The sequence below is a fragment of the Homarus americanus genome, unplaced genomic scaffold (assembly GCF_018991925.1).
Source record: "Homarus americanus isolate GMGI-L3 unplaced genomic scaffold, GMGI_Hamer_2.0 scaffold45562, whole genome shotgun sequence".
Lineage (NCBI taxonomy): Eukaryota > Metazoa > Arthropoda > Malacostraca > Decapoda > Nephropidae > Homarus > Homarus americanus.
This window is the reverse complement of record NW_024744839.1, coordinates 8,773,599-8,793,509: the sequence shown is the minus strand read 5'-3', so window position 1 is coordinate 8,793,509 and position 19,911 is coordinate 8,773,599. Positions and strand designations below refer to the sequence as shown.

General features: G+C 42.2%; 1 protein-coding gene across 1 annotated transcript in view; it reads right to left on the bottom strand.

Moving 5' to 3' along the window:
• The window catches only part of LOC121878038 (bystin-like), a 101,689-nt gene that overhangs the window by 20,081 nt on the left and 61,697 nt on the right, over positions 1-19,911 (bottom strand). Inside the window, exon 7 of the mRNA XM_042383995.1 lies at positions 13,013-13,221. Coding sequence (XP_042239929.1) covers positions 13,013-13,221 — 209 coding nt within the window. The remainder of the gene's footprint in view (positions 1-13,012; positions 13,222-19,911) is intronic.

The window sequence follows — 19,911 nt, the reverse complement described above, 5'->3', positions numbered from 1 at the left end:
TTTGGAAAGTGCAATTGGCAAATACAGTGGGGTATGCTGTAACGAATCTAATTGGTTCTAGAACCTTGTTCGTTATAGCATTCGTTCGTTATAGGGTTAATCCGTTCCAGGCCCCCAAATATAACCACTTAACACTGAAAAATATAATATAAAATTGTAAAAATTTTTAAAAAAGTGCATTAATATGCACCTAAACCCCTGAAATAAAGAATATCATTAATACTTGTAATAAAAAAAAAAAAAAAAAAAAAAATTCGTTGTAGGAGTTTCGTTTGTTATAGCATTCTCAATTTTATAGGTAAAACCGTTCGTTATAGGAATATTCGTAGTAGGATCTGTTCGTTATAGCATACCCCACTGTATTGTGTTTTATTACTATTGAATTTAACCAAATTTCTACCTCCCCATTCAAAGATGCTGATCTGCATTGATAGATGAAATGATATCAGATCTAAAAACAGATCTAGTTTAAGAATTAGGGGGAAGGAAATAATGTGAAGAAGAGTGAAGAGTAGAATCATCAGCATAAGAATGGATAGAATTAGTTGTAGTGTGAAGTAAATCATTGATAAAAAGAAGGAAGAGTAGGTGAAAGAACAGAACCCTGTGGGACACCACTACTGGTAGAGAAAGAGCTAGAGATCGATCCTTCGACAACAACTGCCATGGATCGGTTCTCAAGGAAGCTAGAAATTAGAGAACAACGTGGGGTAGTGAAACCATAAGAGGGAAGTTTAGAAAGCAAAGACTTGTGCCATACCCTGTCAAATGCTTTGGAGATGCTGAGGGCCACGATGTAAGTTTCCCCATAATCCCTAAGAGAGGATGACCAAAGATGGGTGCAGTAGGAGAGCAGATCACCAGTAGATCTCACCTGGCAAAACCCATTCTGGTGATCTAACAAAAGAGAAAGGTGTTGAAGGTGATGGAGAAAATTAGATTTTAAGATAGTTTCTAAAATCTTAGAGGGATGAAGTTAGGGCAATGGGGGCAACAGTTAGAGGGAATGGAATGGTCACCCTTCTTCGGGATGGGCTGAACCAAGGCATGCTTCCAAGAAGAAGGAAATGTTTGGGTTTTGAGGCAAAGATGAAAGAGATGACGAAGCACAGGGGCTAGAATTTCAGCATACTCCCACAGAACACGAGGGGGTACAGTATACTGTCCGGTCCACGCGCCTTACCCACATTCAACCTGGATGACACGCCAGCAACCCTACGAGTAGAGATTATAGGAAAGTGCATAGGTTCAGTAGGAGGAGTAGGAGGGATAGAGTTGGAATCGTCTAAGGTGGAGTTAGAAGAGAATAAGGTGCCAAAGAGATTGGCTTTATCAGGTCTGAAGAGAGGAGGAAAAGAGGGAGTGCAGAAGTTATTTAAGATGTTTGGGACATTTGTGCCTCGGACAAAAAATTATTTGACCGTAAATTATAATCCCCTTAGAACACTTCTGAGAACCTACCAGTCAGAAGCCTTCAGGTTAGATTCGGTTAGGTTAATTTATTATACAGCATGCCCTTAAAATTCACGGGGGTTTGGGTCTCAAAGCAGCCGCAAATTGCCAAAACGGCTAATATCATTTGCTGACGGGGTGTGTGCGTGTTAATTTTTTACTCATGTGCAAAGAAATGTTTATTCCCTTTATGTGTTTGCCCTTAGGACAATTATTTCTTTGACCTGAACACTACTGTGTGTGTGTAGCCACAAACATACACACACACAAATAAATAATAATGGGTAAATCATCTCACAAATCATAAAAAACAAGACAAAAAAATGTATTGAAATGTAGAAAAAATGCGAGTCTACCCTCAAGTTAACTCCTCCATGCTTTGTTATTAAAGTTGGGTTGGTTGGGTTGCCATATGGCAAATTTTTCCTTGTAAAAATTACTGTCTCTAGAACGAATGGCATCTGAGCGCCGGCTGGATTGATACGTAGATCAAATTCACAAAATTTCTTTCATAGCCATTTAGCTAACCCAACATGAGTGATGTCGGTAATTGTAGTGTAATACTGTACTTTTTTCACAATATGTATGTAGGATGGTGTGTGCATGTAACTGAGTAAAAATAAATGAAGAAAGTTACGTATATCTACCTGAAAATACGAGTTGAAAAACAACCATAAAACATCACAGCCATAGTTTTCTTAAAATAATACTGTATATAGAAGTAATATCTCTGTTAGCCGGAATCCTTCAAACCCGGACTCTCCAATAGCCAGAGTTGAAATTTTCTCAGAAAATCGTTCCCAAAGCTGGAATTTTTCAGAAAATTCCGGCTTTGGGAAAGTTTTTCCGAGGGGTAAATTTTCTGAAAATTCCGAGAATATTTTCCCAATACCTGGAAAATTCTGGGGATGGGGGAGGTTTTTTCCGGGTTTGAGAGATGGAAATGCAGCACATTTTCCGGAAATTCTGAGAAAATTTTTCCACTACCTGGAAAATTCAGGGGATGGGGATTATTTTTCTGGGTTCGAGAGATGATGTACTGTAATGGGACAATTTCTGGAACTTCCGAGAAAATTTTCCGTTATTCGGAAACTTCCGGGGATGAGGGTTTTTCCCGGCTTTGAGAGTCGTCTACTTACCCTGAAATCTCTCATTTCCGGAAGTGCGCTGCACCAATTGTTTTGGCTAACGGAGATATCACTGTACCAGGAAATGTGAGGAATAAATAACAATATTTCCAATAAATAAGTTACAACAAAAAATAGTATTGCAAAACCAGTAAATAAAAGCCAGACATAAGTTTAACAGCAGCCATTTGCGTGCACTACCTTATATTTGTGCATTAAGTAATGTTTAAAAGGAATGTATTTCACGTGATAAGAATCCATCCATGGCAATTATCCCGCCACCCCATTTTTCCCATAAGAAGTTTAATTTGCCCAACATACAGTTTTAGAGGAATCTAACCCCCACATTGGGCGAGGGTTTACTGTATGGTCATGCTACTTTTATCTTATTTTCCATCAAACGCTAATCAATAGGTGTTGTGACACATTTATATTAATTGTGTCGCTCTTAAGTCAGCCATACTCCCGTCATGTCATCCACTGTAGGGATCTAGCCAAGGTTATATGCAGTAGATCCTATGATGAGGCCATTATCACGGAGGGCGAAAAACATTCTCTCATGAACCACATTATTCCTCACATTCATGATTAGTTTTCTGGCTACCATTCAGAGGGACAATACAGCTTGGAGGATTCTGATATCGTTGCGAACCCCAGCCACCAAAACACACTGTACTATGTCATGATAAGTAATGTAACCTATAATGTCAAATAATGTAAAACATGATTGAGTAAATTGTTTTCTGAATTTATTAACAAAACAATGATATCCTTCCTAGTCCTTATTGAGAAATGGAAGTATCAGAGCTCGATTATTGAACTGCGAGGGTGCTTGTGTGTGTGTGTGAGACGATTACTCCACACTACACCACACAAGAAGGTGTCAATACTTTCGAGTAAGCCCGACTGCATAACAAGGTAGACAAGTGTCAACGCCGGAAAGACGCTGCCGCCGCCCCACCCGCCCTAGATGTAACCTCCCCACATGTGCAACATCTGTAATCGACCCTGGCAGTCCTGTATCGGCTTCTTTAGTCACCTCAGAACTCACCAACCTAGGTGACATCCTTAACAACTAATATCATTGTATCATCGCTGGATGATCGTCATACTCGGTTCCAAGTGACAGCAAAGTAATAGTAAGTATGTGTGTGTGTGTAGGGAGGGAGGGAGGGAGGGAGGCGATGGCTGGACAGCGGATCCGTCTTCCAGTATGGTTGGGTGGACTTTGCAACATCCACTTTGACTGTAGTGAGAACTTTTGTCAGGGACTGTAATTTGGAGGTGAATCTTGCAAGCTGTCACCTGCAAGGGGAAAATGATAGATAATGGGCTACAGGGTACACCACACATGTCTGAGACAAGGATGGCTGTGCCCCCTGGTGCATCTCTTCTCAGTTTTGAGGAGAATAAAAAGTCAAATATCCTAGAGACAAATGCATACAAGGGAGAATTTGCTCAGGAGCAATTGGAGCTTTTCCCAGTTGGATTTTAAGCCTCAACAATTCCACTGGACTATGGTAGCCATGATTAGTAGGAATTTAAGTAGGGGTAGGTGAGTGTGCAGCCCCCAACAGACATTTAGACACTGGGAGTGTACCATGACGTGGACCTCCTCCAGTCCCCCCCTGTTGAGGGGGGGGGTGGGGGGGGGATGGTACGACGACATGTGTGTGTGGGGCTGGGCCTTTCTCTCCCGCCCCAGGGCCGAAAGATATGTGTCTGGCTTTGCGGCCACAGACAACCCAGAGACTTTGAGGACCCTCGGTAGCATTTTGCTAAAATTTCTACAGTAACAGGATGGCAGGTGGAGGAAAGATGAGGAGTAGCAGATGTGCCCGCCTCATCCACATTGCTTGCGACATATTTCAGTGCTGTGCTTCTGGCTTTGGCGGAGATCACTTTGTCTCTTGTGTGGATCTTTAGAAACTAAAGAACATATGACATAAAACTAAAAAATAAGAAAAATTAAGAGCATCGGTGTGTTTAGAAGGTGGGTTATGGCTATACATAACTGCGTGGTCGCACTCCCTCTCGATGTGACGTCACGGCATAAACTCAGCCAGCACATTCCCAAATTCTTATTAATCTCATTAAATATTAAGTACCTCAAACACAGATAGCCTACTATGCAGTTTTCAAGGAACTTTGCCCCCATTTTGGAGGAGGGCTTACTGTATGTAACTGCAATCATGCCTTAACACTTGCAATGGAGGTGGGGTGGAGGATTAGTGGGCCTCATGACCTGAAGATGTCTTGAATAAAGATGAAAGCTAAGGTGCTCCAGTGTTTCCCACTTACTAAATGTACAGTATACATAACTGTAATCACTTTTTACATTCATAACACTGCTTTAACAATGTATTCTTGGCTGATTTTGTTCTGGTACAGTAATGTACACCACTGCACAAAGCAAATTGAATGCAAAAACAGCAGCTAGCGGGGGAACAACCTTCTACAATGGCAGCAGAAGATGAACTAAGCGATCCAAGCGGCTAGACCACCCATATGCCTGGCACGTAGATATTGTTGGAGTATGATGCAATCTCTCGGAACTTCATGAAAATTTATTCCCAGGCCCAAAACAGACAGATTTTGTTAGTTACGGATATTTTCTCAGAATTTTCCAGAAAATGTGCCTGATTTTCGTCTTTAGAAAATCGTTCCCAAACCTGAAATTGAGATAAATTTTCCGGAAAAATTCCGAGCAAATTTCAATTCCAGCTATTGGAGAGTTCTGGCTAAGACTGATTCCCCCAAGTTACGGAAATTCGCGCTTATGCAATTTTGAAACTATTGTACAGTAAACCCTCGAAGATCAGAACCCGGTAAATCTGGATTTCGGAAGATTTGGACAAAATCTTTTGGGGGTTCTGGGCGAAGAGGCCTCTCTACGAAGCATTCCCAAAAACAGGGTGAAGGTAGTTTTAGGCTTAAAGCTTTTATCTTATAAAATGTCACATACTAAAATTAGCAGAATATAACTTGCATTGCTGAAATCCTTGCAAGACAGCAAATAATTTGAATATATACATCATATACAAAAATTTCAACTCGTATTTTTGGGTAGATATACTTAACCCGTACAGCGTCAACGGCGTAACAGTTACCAAATAAAAAAAAATACCTGTAATTATAAAATCATACAAAAAAAATACGTATTGGTGAAAATTATCATGAAAAAGAGTGTAATAATACAAAAAAAGGATAAATATATTGATGTTCCGAAATCGAGATAGACGATAAATAAAGCAGCTACAGACAGTGAAAACTTACGGTAATTAGCATAATTCCACTCTCACTCGATGAAAAACGTCAACACTGCAACACATTCACCTATGGGCGTACCTACACCTTCCATGGTCCAGTGAGCTGCTAAATGATGTTTTTCCTTCATTATATGATAGTACTGTATAAGTCCATTTCAGCCCAAATCCAAGTCGAAAAATTGCAGACGCCAAAATAATTACATCAACTTAGCTGACGCCGTACCGGTTAACTTTCTTCATTTAATTTTACTCATTTACATGCACACACCATCCTAAATCCATATTGTGAAAAAAATAAAAGAAATAATTATCCTAAGGGCAAACCTGTACTGTACTCAGATGTACTAAATATTAACTAAAATTTTTATGCCTAGTGCAAACTACATCATGTTTACAGTTGTACCCCACTTAACGCGGTCAATTGAACCCAGAGGGTCCCGCGTTAAGTGAAATCCGCGTTAAGTGAACAACAGAACATATGGGATTAATTCCAATAGAAACCGGCCCGACCCCCAAACTCCACTTTTTGAAGGCACATAACTATGTTGTAGTAAAAATAACATCTTAATTTTATGATGGTACATGCACACAATTAATACTTAAGAGAAATAGAGAAATACAGTCGCCAAGTTAATGTCCATTCAAATAATGGACTCAACTCCCTCCCCCTCTCACACTACACAGCCGGCTAACAGATGGTCGGTCGGTCCCTCCCTCCCCCCCCCACCCCCCACCAACCGTCCCAAGGAGATGTGTGGGATAACCTCAAACTAAAGTTAGGAAAATATAATTGACATTGCTGGATTCCTTGTAAGACCAGGAATATTTTGAATATAAATGTCATATATTTTGCACAAAAGATAACATAGTTACCTAGAGAAAAATTTTTATCTAAAAATTGTAAGTTTAAAGCAAAATATATGATGTTTATATTCAAAATGATCACCAAATTATAAGAATTCCAGCAATGTAAATTATATTCTGACCGGGTAATTTGTATGAATTTTATGAGCTAAAACAAATATCTTCAGTTAATAAAAAAAAAATAATAATTCTTCACAGGTAACAGATGGTCGGTCAGTCCCTCCCTCCCCCCCACCCCCCACCAACCGTCCCAAGGAGATGTGTGGGATAACCACTAAATTTTAATAAATAATACCTCAAACTAAAGTTAGGATAATATAATTGACATTGCTGGATTCCTTGTAAGACCAGGAATATTTTGAATATAAATGTCATATATTTTGCACAAAAGATACCATAGTTACCTAGAGAAAATTTTTTATCTAAAAATTGTAAGTTTAAAGCAAAATATATGATGTTTATATTCAAAATGATCACCAAATTATAAGAATTCCAGCAATGTAAATTATATTCTGGCCTGGTAATTTGTATGAATTTTATGAGCTAAAACAGGCAGTCAGGCAGGGTGGCGGGTGGGGCAAATCTAAAAATAGCGTCTCGGACACTCACCGCGTATATGTGGAAAAAATCCGAGTTAAGTGAAAGTTCAGCTTTGGCAAGGCACCGCGTATATGCGAAAACGCGTTAAGTGAAACCGCGTTAGGCGGGGTAAAACTGTATATTCAAATTAATCACTATCTTAAAAGAATTCCAGCAATGTAAATTATATTCTCCCAGGTCAGTTCAGCGACATTTTATAAGAGAAAAACTTAAAAGTCACTCTTAAAGGCAGATAAATAAATAAGCACTAGACCTTGGCATCAACTGCCAAACATATCACCTCACCTCCCTCCCTCCCCCCATCTTCCCAGCCAGGGTTGGGTGGTTTTAGGCTTAAAGTTTTTATCTATATATATAATATCACAGACTAAAGTTAGGAGAATATAATTTGCATTGCTAGAATCCTTGCAAGACAGCGAATATTTGAATATAGACATCACCTGTATTCCATTAAAGTAGTGATATGTGAGTTCTAGAGTATATGTACGTGTATATACAGTATATAGTGATTTAAGGGCGATTTAGGGGATTTTTAGGAGTGTTTCTGACTTTAAGAATTTTTTGGCTTTACGTTGGGTCCCAGAAACGTAACTCTAACGTAAGTTGCAAGTCTACTATAGACAATACATATTTTACAAAAAATAATTTTTTTTTAGTCCTTTAGTGTATGACAGTAGGGTCGGGATATACAGTGACTTTATATAAAAAAAAATTTTATATCGCGGCTACCAAAATAATCGACATTTTCCTAAATATAACGATAATTTTTTATTTCGCGAAGGAAATCGTGCAGGAAATATTTCAAATTTATCACTACTACCAAAAGTATCAAAATTATCCAATATAGAGCAATAAATCTATTTACAGTACTCACAACTTACGTGGGGTTATGTTCCTGGGACCTCACATAAGGCCAAAAACTGTATAAAGTCAGAAACACTCCTAAAAATCACCCAAATAGCCCCAAAAATATGAGTGGAATTTTTTTTATCTTTTGTGCAAAACTTATGAGGTCTATATTCAAATTATTCTCTGTCTTGCAAGCATTCCAACAATGCTAGTTATATTCTGCTAACTTTAGTCTGTGACATTTTATAAGATAAAAACTTAAAGCCTAAAACCACTTTCAATCTTGCCAGAAGTGGAGGGGGGAGGTGATGTACTATGACAGCTGGGCCAGAGCAAGGACAAAGGTTACCTAATGGTATTTATTTATCTGTTATATAAGAGGAGTTCATGTTTTTCTCTTATAAAATGTCAATGAATAGACTTAAGAGAATATAATTAACATTGCTGCAATTCTTCTAAGATAGTGATTAATTTGAATATAAACATGCAATAGTTTGCAATACATAAAAATTTTAGTACTAATTTGTACATTTTACTACAAAGGACCAAAATGTTTATCTCTTGTGCAAAATATATGATATATACAGTATATTCAAATTATTCGCTGTCTAACGAGGATTGCAGCGATGCAATATATACTCTGCTAACTTTAGACTGTGCAATTTTACGTCAAGTTTAGTCACTTTTATTGGCCTCCAGAACTTCACCCTATTTTCCCCATTGAATACATGTAATCATATTTTGCAATTTAGTATATAGCAAACATCCTTGGAGCCTATCTCGCAATATATCCCGATCCTACTATACATCAAGTACAAATGAGTACAGTAATATGTTGCTCAAAATTATGGCTTTTTCACAGGAGTCAGGATAATATGTACTGTATTTTTGGTGATTTTTATATCAATATTTATCGTTTTTATATATTTTGTACTTTCGCCGGAAGATTCGGACAAGTAGTCTCCCCCCCCCCTTTTAGTCCAGATCTTCAAGGGTTCACTGTATGACCAAAAATTCAGAATACAGACAAAAAACTCACTCTTACGGAATTTGGGTAAATAAAAAATAAATAAATAAATAAATCTGTGATTTTTAACCCACATTTTTACCAATCTAGTAAAAAAAAATTGTGTGGATTCTCTGCGGTAACCACAAGGCAGTTAAGGCCTGACAATAACAACAATGGTTTAGTCTCCAGACATGTTCAGCTTTGCCTGTATTACAGGTACTGTACTGGGTTTTCTTACTCAAGATGAGTGGAAACAGGCCATCAAGTGCAAGTACAGTGGTCCCTCGGTTAACGAGCGCCTCAGTTAACGATTTACCTTCCATAAGATTCCTAACTTCGGTTAACGAGCAATCCCTCGATTAATGAGTTTTTTACGAGCCGACTTCAACATGTTTTCGCTTGCATTTGGCGGTCCACCAGCTGTAGTATTAGTCCGCCAATACAGTAATCAGTTTTAGGGCTTAAATTCCTTACTATTTTAGTAAATATCAAGAAGTTTATACTATTCAATAATTTTAAAAGTTTAATATTAACTTTTTTAGTCATTTTAACAATTATTGAACATAATTGAAGGTAAAGAAACTAGTTTCTGGCGTGCCATCCAGCCTGTTAGCACACCAGACAAGCGTTAGTCTCTCTCTGTTTTCAGTGGAGGGAACATCTTGCTTGAGACTCTCTTCAACTAAATGCTTTTTTTCTGTGTTTCCAAGCAAATTATTGGTCATTTTGAAATATATTTTACATACTGACAATATATAATGCAGTGCAGTGTTGATTTAAAGAAAATAATCTTGAAATACACCAAGAGAACTAAAATTTTATGGGTGAACAGGTGCCATGGGGTGACTTCTCTTCCACCCCAATGCCTTCTCTTCTTCCTTCTCCTCCACCCCCATTCTAATTCCCATCATCATCATCATCATCATCATCATCCAGGAGCCTTCTACATACACACCTCAAAGCAAGTGTACTTTTCTACCTTTTTTGTTGAATTTAGACAATTTTCGGTGAGCTGGAACCAATTACCCAAAAACCCATTGAAACAATGGTTTCGGTTAACGAGCAACCTGCTGGAACGAATTGTGCTCGTTAACCGAGGGACCACTGTACTAGCAGTGGTCATAAGAAACCATGAAAGGGTATTACCTTGGAAACAAAATTAGATGTGTTAAGGAGATCTGATGAGTGGGAAAAACTGAGTTACATCACCAAAACATCGCCTTGTAACCTCCACTGTTGGAACAATCCATGATAGTAATGACAAAATTGGGACTGGTGCTAAAGTTGCTACACTATTAACAGCCCGTATACTGTATTTTCTTTGTAGTGATGTGTGATAAGTATGAAATGCTTACCGTGTGTGTGGATTGAGGGCCAGACCAAGTGCAATGTGCCCATTAATACCTTGGTAATTCAGGAAAAGGCTATGTGTCTGTACAAAGATTTAGCTAAGGAGCAAGTTGTTAGTTCTGATTAATAACCCTTTAATGCCAGCAAAGGGTGGTTTGAGCATTTTATGACATGCCTAAACCTACACAACATTAAGATGGTAGGTGAAGCAGCCAGTGCTGATACTGAGGCTGCTAGTAATTATCCAGCAGAACTAAAGGCAATTATTGAGGCTGATGGATACACACCACAACAAGTGTATAATGTTGACAGAATAAGCCTGTTCTGGAAGCACAAGCCTGCCAGGACTTTTATTTCAACTGAAAAGAAGACAGCTCCAGGTTTTAAGGCTTCCAAGAATCGTGTAACACTTCTGTTAGGAGGTAATGCTACTGAAGATATGAAGTTGAAGCCCTTGCTTGTGTACCACTCAGAAAATCCAAGGGTTTTATAGAGCTATGCCAAATCTAGGTTACCAGTGATATGGCATTCTAAAAGCATGGATGACTGCCAGTCTCTTCCAAGATTGGTTCACAACACACAGATTTTGTCCAGCAAAGGAAAGGTACAGTAACCAAAAAAATATTGCCAACAAGGCCTTGTTTCTGTTAGAAAATGCTCCCAGCCATCTAATTAACCTTAATGACATTTCCAGTAATATTAGGCAGCCTATGGATCAAGATGTGATTGCCAGCATCAAGGTATACTATTTATGTAGGATTTTCGACAACTTATAGCTGCAATTGATGGTGAGGATCAGCAATTAGTCAGAAAATTTCTGGAAAAAGTTTAACATTATGAATGCAGTAGAAAACATTGCTGAGTCATGGGATGAGGTCAAATGTACAACAATGTGTGTGTGTGGAAGAACATCTGGCCAGAATGTGTTCATGATTTCCAAGGTTTTCCCCAGGTTCAGATCTTGCACGAGATGTAGCAGGAAATTGTAACTTTGGTAGATGGTGCAGGGTTTGAGGAAGTGGATCAGGATGGTGTAGTCGAGCTGTTAGTCACACAGAGAGGATCTGTCAAATGAAGATCTGAAGCTGATGGAACAGGAGCAAGCTGCTGGTGAGGAATAAGAAGATACAAAAGTTCCACTTACAGCCCATGAATTGACAGACAACAAAGGTTTTGGCTAAAGGGAATAATCAAATGAAAGATCTGATTCAAACCTTTGAGACTAATAAACCAGATTGTAAATGTAACCTCAAGTTTGCAAGAGAATTGGAGAATGTTGTGAGGGGCTACAAGGAGCTGTACACTCAATAATTGCAATGTCAACGATAAAGCACATTAGACAAGTTCTTGGCCCCATGATCACAGTCAGTAGTAAAAGATAACGATGATGACGATCTACAATGGAGAAACAGGAGCCAGTTTTGACCCTCCGTCTCCCTCCTCGTAACTCAAGCTACACCATCTCGCCTAACTCAGCACTCAACATCATTTCTAGTAAGTAAAATTTGAGTGTTTTGTGCATTTATTATCATGTTACATCATGAATGACTCATTGCATGTGGTTATAAATGTCTATTTTCATACATATATATGCTTGTGTTCAGTTTTGGGCCTAAAAAAATTTCCCTAGGAACGCATTTCGGCTTATATAAAATGAATCAACGGGAAAAATGGTTTCACATTATGGAATTTTGCGGTATGGAATGATTTTCAGGAACGGAACCCTTTCATAACCAGGGATCATGCCTAAAAATCTTTCTGTAACGCAAAATTCCGTTATGCAAAACCATTTTTCCATTGACTCCCATTATATAAGTTGAGATGCATTACCAAGGAAAACTTTTTGGGCCCAAAATCTTAACACACATATATGAATGAAAATAGACACATACAATGATTCTTTCATGATGTAACATGACAATAAATGAACACACTTGAATTTAACTCACCAGAAACAATGTTGAGAGCTGCAGGAGGTAGAGAGGTGAGGTGGTGCAACTGGAGATACTGGGATACTTACCTCCTTAAAACATCAAGTCAAATGTCCAATGCAATTCCTTTATGGAATCTTTTATCACCACTGCTTTCACCAGAACTTGATGGTATTTTTTCACTTATCTTGATTATGGTACATACACAATAACACAGATTCATAAATGAACACAAACTGGGAAAAAATTCAAACTAAGCAGCGTCATTGTGGTGGTGGTTGATGGCAACTGTGAAGGTCCGCCGGGCTGCCCATCAGCCGACATGTAGCTACCACCAGAATCCACACGAAATAAATGTTATAATTTCAGTTAATTTTTTTTCTATATTGCAATTTTTCCTTTTGAAAATCAAATTAGCCATAATTCCGTAAGGGTGACAATAGTCCTGAACACAGATGCATAACTGAGCAGCACCAAGTGTACTATGGGTCTACCAATAGATAGCTAATGAGCTACTAATCTTAATTACCACATCATAAAGACTAACAATGTATGACTTACTTGATAAAATGATAGATGCAGGCATCAATTACTCTGTAGGGTAAAGCATATTTCTTGTCAAAGAATATCCTCAAGAAAACTGAATTTGGTCCTGTGTAATCCATCTCAGCTATCTTAAGGATGGCAGCAGCAGAATGAAGTAGTGGGATGTGGTTCTTGGAAAGGACAGAACCAACAATCACAGCTTCTCGTAATGTACAATTGCCAGACTGAAAATTAAATAAAATTACATAAATTATCCATATTTTCACTACTCACACCAGGGCTAGATATTGCCAGATGCAGGCATAAATACGATAATTCCGAAACTTAAATGATGTTATATCATGAAATACCTTGTGCAAGGTGTATGTATATTATGTATTCTGTATGTATATTATGTATGTGCTCCATTTATATACACTATTTATTCAGCCTAGCTAGCAGCGTGTGGCAATGTATTTACCATGTCCCACATGCTTAATTAACGTGCCTGGCGACATATGGAAGCTGCTAATGTATCATTACCACATGTCGCCCGAGAAGTTAGTTGACCCCCAGCCAGAATAAGGAGCGCCACCTCCCTTGTGTACATATCTGTTATCCAGTAAATAGAACCTACGAAAACTCTACAGGTGTTTGTGTTCGCTCCTGTAGATAGAACTTGATACCCAGAACACATACATGGCGCAATGAGTAGGATTTTACTGGACCATTATACAAGTGAAGTGTAAAGTTTGTGGCAAGACCGGCTTATGGACCCCTGCTCTGCGTCAACCACCGATAATGGCCGTCTCCTCCAAGAATTTATAGCAACTTTGAGCAGTGTCAGTGACAGTGATTTTCTGTGAAGTGTTTAGTGCCATAACTGTGTGACCTTGTTCTAAAGGATTCCCAAGGTAAAAGGCCTGTTCTGGGCATTTGTAAGGAGTAAAGTTTTTCACATCCTCCTCTCGCCATGTCCACAGGGTAACTGACGCGAGTCGCCGCCTCCACCCCCTCACAGCGAGACTGCCCGGACTGCCCGAGACGCGCGCACACACATACACACGTACGAACACACTGATTGCGGCCATTCCTTTATATATATTTTATATATATATAATCTACTTATCTGTGCATTTAATTAATTTTTTGTCTCAGATCTTGTTGATACGACGGGCTGACCGGTCAACATTGATTTAAGACACAGTACACAGATTAAGTTATTATGTCTCGTGCCTTACACAGTTGTGGAGCCAACGCCTGGATGAGTCAGTCGGATGACAGCTCGGCAGAGATGGATGACCACGTTGAACAGGACGCTCCAGCTCCCACCACATCGCGCATCCCTTCACCTCGATCTTCAGCGTTGCAGTCAGAGATAATTGCTTTAATGAAGTTCATGAGGGATGAAAGGCGCGAGGACGAAGCCAACAGACTTGTGGAGAATGAAGAAAGAAGACAAGCAGAGGCAGAGAGAGACCACCAACGGAGATTGGAAGACAGTGCACGGTTTGAAGCTTTGATATCTCGCCTCACTGTTAACCAAGCCCCTGGCTCTAACACTGCCTCGGTATCGACTGGTTCGGATACCTCATCAGCTTTCTTCACGCCCCCCAGCCCCACCTAAAGCGGCCGCTCAAACACCGCCCATCTTGAAGCCTGATGTGAATATCCAGACTTTTCGTGAATGGCGGCGACGGTGGACTGATTATGCTACAATGGTGGATCTCCAGAGTTTGTCACAGCCTAAACAACTCATCCAGCTGCGTATGTGCCTGTCCTTGGAAACTCAGCGTGTCTTGGAACATACGTTGCAGGTACCTCCAACCTCTTCTTTGTCTGTAGAGGAGGTACTGGACATTCTACAACGGCACATCAAAGGGCAGAGGAATGAAGCTCTACGCAGGAGGGAATTGTTTAGCTGCAGACAGATGGAGGGCGAGACTTTTGATGCCTTTTATGTACGACTCAAGAGAGCCTCGGAAGAGGTAGATATATGTCCAGGTAACCACCAGCAGTGCGAGGAGACCCAGTTGAAGCACGTGATCCTGATGGGTGTTAAGGACGAGGAACTTGTCCAATGCCTCACCTCCCTCGACGCTTCCTCTTCTCTTAAGGATGTGTTGACGATATGTCGCTCCTATGAGGCTGCCAGGTGTGCCACCTCTGCCATCCGAGCTCCCACTACAACTGTACGCGCTGTGTCCCGGTACAAGAAGGACAAGAAGTCTACCCCAACGCCTTCGCCCACCACGCCCACACCCGGCTCCTTTTGTAACAACTGTGGTAAGCAGCACGGAACACAGGTGTGTCCAGCTGCTGAGTCTACCTGCAACAGTTGTGACCGTAAAGGCCACTGGTCACTCGCAGTACGGTGCCCAGCCAAACGCGTCCAGTGCAATGTGTGCGGTCGTCTGGGGCACTACGACAAGTGTTGCCCTACCAACAAACCCAAGGGACAGCGTCGGCGGAAGCTTCAGCGCCCTTCCACCAGTGAGGGCCGCCCACAGTCTTCCAATCAGAAGCATGACAACCCTGGACAATGCTCGAGCCATATTAGGAATGTGTGCTCCCCCTCACATCCCAGGACCAAAGTTCCCCAGTACATCAGTGTCATCGTGACCTATGGCAGTGTGTCATCCCGTCTTCAGATGTTGCCCGACACCGGCGCTGATGCTACAGTCATTGGTCCCCAGCATTTGCAATGCTTGGGGCTCTCTCCAAGTGATCTAGGACCGCCACCCAAGGATCTCCGCTTCACGGCAGATGGTTCACAGATGGCCCCAGCTCTAGGTTCACTCCAAACACAGGTCACCTTTGGCAACAGGTCGTGTCAAGCCTGGATTGATGTGCAAAACGGTGTCCCGACTCCTTTGCTGTCCTACAGACTTTGTCAAGAGTTGGCTATCATCTCCCAGGACTTCCCCAAACCTATTCTCAAGGTAAAACACGCCAACAGGGTGCAACAAGGGAGCACAACTACCCTGCTACCGCCCTACCCCTGCCTCTTGCCAGTGACACCTCTCCTTCGGATGCTCGGAAGTACTTCCTGAAGGAATTCAGCGACGTTCTGGTGACCAAATCCGCTCTGGAATCCAAGCCTCTCAAGAAGATGGTAGGTCTCCCCATGAGGATCCACTTGAGGGACGACGCGAAGCCCTTCGCTATTTACACCCATCGACTGGTCACCCTGGCCTTCCGGAGGCGGTCAAAAACGAGCTGGACTCCATGGTCGCCCAAGAAATTATTGCACCAGCCGGCGATGACCCGTCTCCATGGTGTCACCCTATGGTTGTCGTCGCAAAACCTAAAGGTGGTGTTCGGATCACCACTGACCTCTCCAAGCTCAACAGCCAGGTGTCTCGTCCTGCGCACCCTTCTCCCACGCCCTTTGCAGCTATGCGCAGTGTGAACCCGAAGGCGCGCTTCTTCACGACGATGGACGCCCTGTGTGGATACTGGCAGATAGAGCTTGCCGAAGAAGACCGACCACTTACAACTTTCATTACCCTGCATGGACGTTACAGTTATTGCCGTGGCCCCATGGGATTCGCCTCTACAGGAGACGCTTTCTGTCTTCGAGGTGATATGGCTCTACAAGGTCTGGCAAACTGCGTGAAAGTGGTCGACGACATACTCGTGTACGATGAGGATTACATGGATCACCTCTGCCGTATTTACGAGGTACTCAACAGGTGCCGGAAGCACGGCATCACCCTAAATGCCAACAAGTTTGTTCTGGCCAGCTCTTCAGTGGACTTTTGTGGGTACACCCTCTCAGGGATAGGTATCGCAGCTGACCTGGAAAAGGTCCGCGCCATCACGGATTTTCCCACCCCTGCTAACCTCACCGACTTGAGGTCCTTCATCGGTCTCGTCAACCAGTTAGCAGAGTTTTCGCCGGACATCTCCGCAGTTACCCAACCACTTCGCCCCCTGATGAGCCCCAAGAGGACATTCCTGTGGACCCCCGACCACGACAAGGCCTTCCAGCAAGTGAAACAGGCCCTGTCTAGTCCACCTGTCCTCGCCACGTTTGACCCAGCCTTGCCGACGGTTCTGCAGACAGATGCCTCACGCTAGTACGGCGTGGGATACGCCCTATTGCAGGATCATGGTGGAGGGCAGTTCCGGCTTGTCCAGTGTGGCTCGCGTTTCCTCTCTGACACCGAGACGCGCTACGCCACTATTGAGTTGGAGCTGTTGGCTGTGGTTTGGGCGATGTCCAAGTGCAGGTTTTACCTCATAGGCCGGCAACACTTTCACCTAGTGACCGGCCATCGCCCACTTGTTCCGATCTTCAACCACTACATGCTGGACGCCGTTGAGAACCCTAACCTCCAGCGTCTGAAGGAGAAGCTCTCGGCATACATCTTCACAGCAGTGTGGCGTGCCGGTAAGGAGCTCTGCATCCCTGATGCCTTATCCCGCTCTCCTGTCAGCCGCCCTACTCCAGAAGACCATGTGCTCGACGCTGGCCTCGTTCTTTCCATCAAGACTGTGGTCACTCTACACGCCGTCCAATCCCTTCGTTCGGACCTGTCACCAGATGACGACAGGGCAATGGAGGACCTTCGAACAGCGGCCCGAGATGACCCTTCCTATGTCCGACTCGTCGAGTGTGTGAGGAATGGATTCCCTAGCAACCGCTACGACCTTCACAACACCCTGCTCCCGTATTGGAAACTCCGCGATGAACTCTACTTGATTGGGCAAGTATAACCCCAATGGCCTACTCCTCCTCAGCAAGTATGCTGCACACAACCTCACCATCATTAATACCTTGTTTAAGCAGGCTGACAAGTTCAACAGTTCGTGACAACATCCACGATACAAACACTGGCATCTTATTGACTACATTGTTGTCAGAGAAAGAGATCGTTGTGATATCCTCATCACCTGAGCCATGCATGGCTCAGACCACTGTGACACTGATCATCAACTCATCAGAGCCAAGCTCTCACTTCACGTCGCCTCAAAACGGCAAAGGAGACTAGCCTCCAGAAGAGGTTTTAACACTAAGCGTCTGGAGGATCCAGGGGTAGCACATGCTTTCAGAGAACAGCTCGAACATGGGCTGATAAACAACCCGGCAACAAACAACCCAAATCCCAGTGCCGAATGGGATATTCTCGACACTGTCATGACAAAAACCTACAGAGACCCTCGGCCAGATCGAAAGAATACACAAGTAATGGTTTGACGAAAATGACCCAGAAATCAATGTACTTATCGATGATAAACGCGCTGCCTTAACTGAATGGCAGAACACCCTTACTCTCGAACCAAAGCTGAAACCTTCGGCAAGAAGAAAGCGATGGCCCAGCGGGAACTTCACAATCTAAAGAATGACTGGTTTAAAAATAAAGCATGTGAAATGCAAAAACTTGCATATCAACACAAGATATGCAAATTTTTCAAGTCCACTAAAAATTTTTTAAGGGCCAATCAATCATGGCACAGCCCCATTCTGCTCATCCTTTGGTAACTCCCTAATTAAAGATGAAAAAGGCATTCTTCAGTGCTGGAAAAAGCACTACCATTCGCTGCTCAATTGAAACACCAATGTGGATGTCCTGACTACCTAGAAGGTACCTCAGCATCCAGACCTGAGCCACCTCAAGCTATCCTCCATCCCTGGATGAGGTAACTACTGCTGTCAAACAGATGAAAAATAACAAAGCCTCAGGGACTGATGGAATCCCAGCTGAGGTGTATAAAACAGGAGGACCTCTGCTTACCAGCCGTCTCCACCCTCTCCTGGAGAATATATGGGAAAAGGAGGAAATCCCCAATGATTTTAAAGACGCCTCGGTCATTAATATCTATATGAAATAGGGAGACTGGTCAGACTGTGGCAACTACCGTGGGATCTCACTGCTGTCTATAGCTGGCAAGATTGTCGCCTTAGTCCTACTAAACAGACTTCTTCCTGAAGCGGAAAACTTTCTCCCAGAATCTCAATGTGGCTTCAGGCCATCACATGGCACCAAAGACATGATCTTTGCTGCCCGCCAGATACAGAAAAAGTGCAAAGAACAGTGTCGTGACCTGTACATGGCCTTCATTGACCTAACCAAGGCCTTCAACTCAGTCAACAGGGAGGCCCTCTGGCAGACCCTCTGCTGTTTTGGTTGCTCACCAAAATTCATCGACATTGTAAGGCAACTCAACGATGGCATGAACGGTTGTGTCCTGCACAATGGCACCCAGTTTGAGTTCCTCTCTATCCAAACGGGGGTAAAACAAGGATGTGTACTGGCATGAACTCTCTTCTCTTTTCTATTTTCTTGGCTGCATTCCTTACTCGTGCCAGTGCCAATTTAGCCGGCGGGATAGACATCGAGTACCGGCTGAAGGAGCTTTTCAACATAAGACAACTCAGGCAGGAACAAAGGTGTTGGCAGCTTCCATTACTGAGGTTCAGTATGCAGATGACTTCACCCTTGTCAGGAGATCCTGAACACCTACGCAGATGCGTACGCACACTTCAACCTTGAGGTGAATGTACGTAAGACTCAGATTCTCTTTCAGCCTGCCCCTGGTTCAGCCACACCTCCATCATCCATCCCATTTAACAGTACTACCCTCTCTAATGTTATCCACTTTCAGTATCTCGGTTCCCACCTGCTGTACATCGATAAAGAGATTCAACATCAGATCAGATGTGCATCTCAAGCCTTTAGCAGACTCCGTACCAGTCTCTTTAGCTGTAGGGAATTTAAATTATCTACAAAATTGCATGTATATATCGAGAAGAGTTCCTCCTCACCCTGCTATATGGCAGTGAGACATGGGTCACATGGAAGAGGCACCTCAAGGCACTTAAAAACTTTGACCAACGTAATCTATGTTCCATCCTCCAAGTTTGTTGGGAAGAAGAGAGAACAAATGCCAGTATTCTTGCTGACACCAACTGTAGGAACATCGAGGCT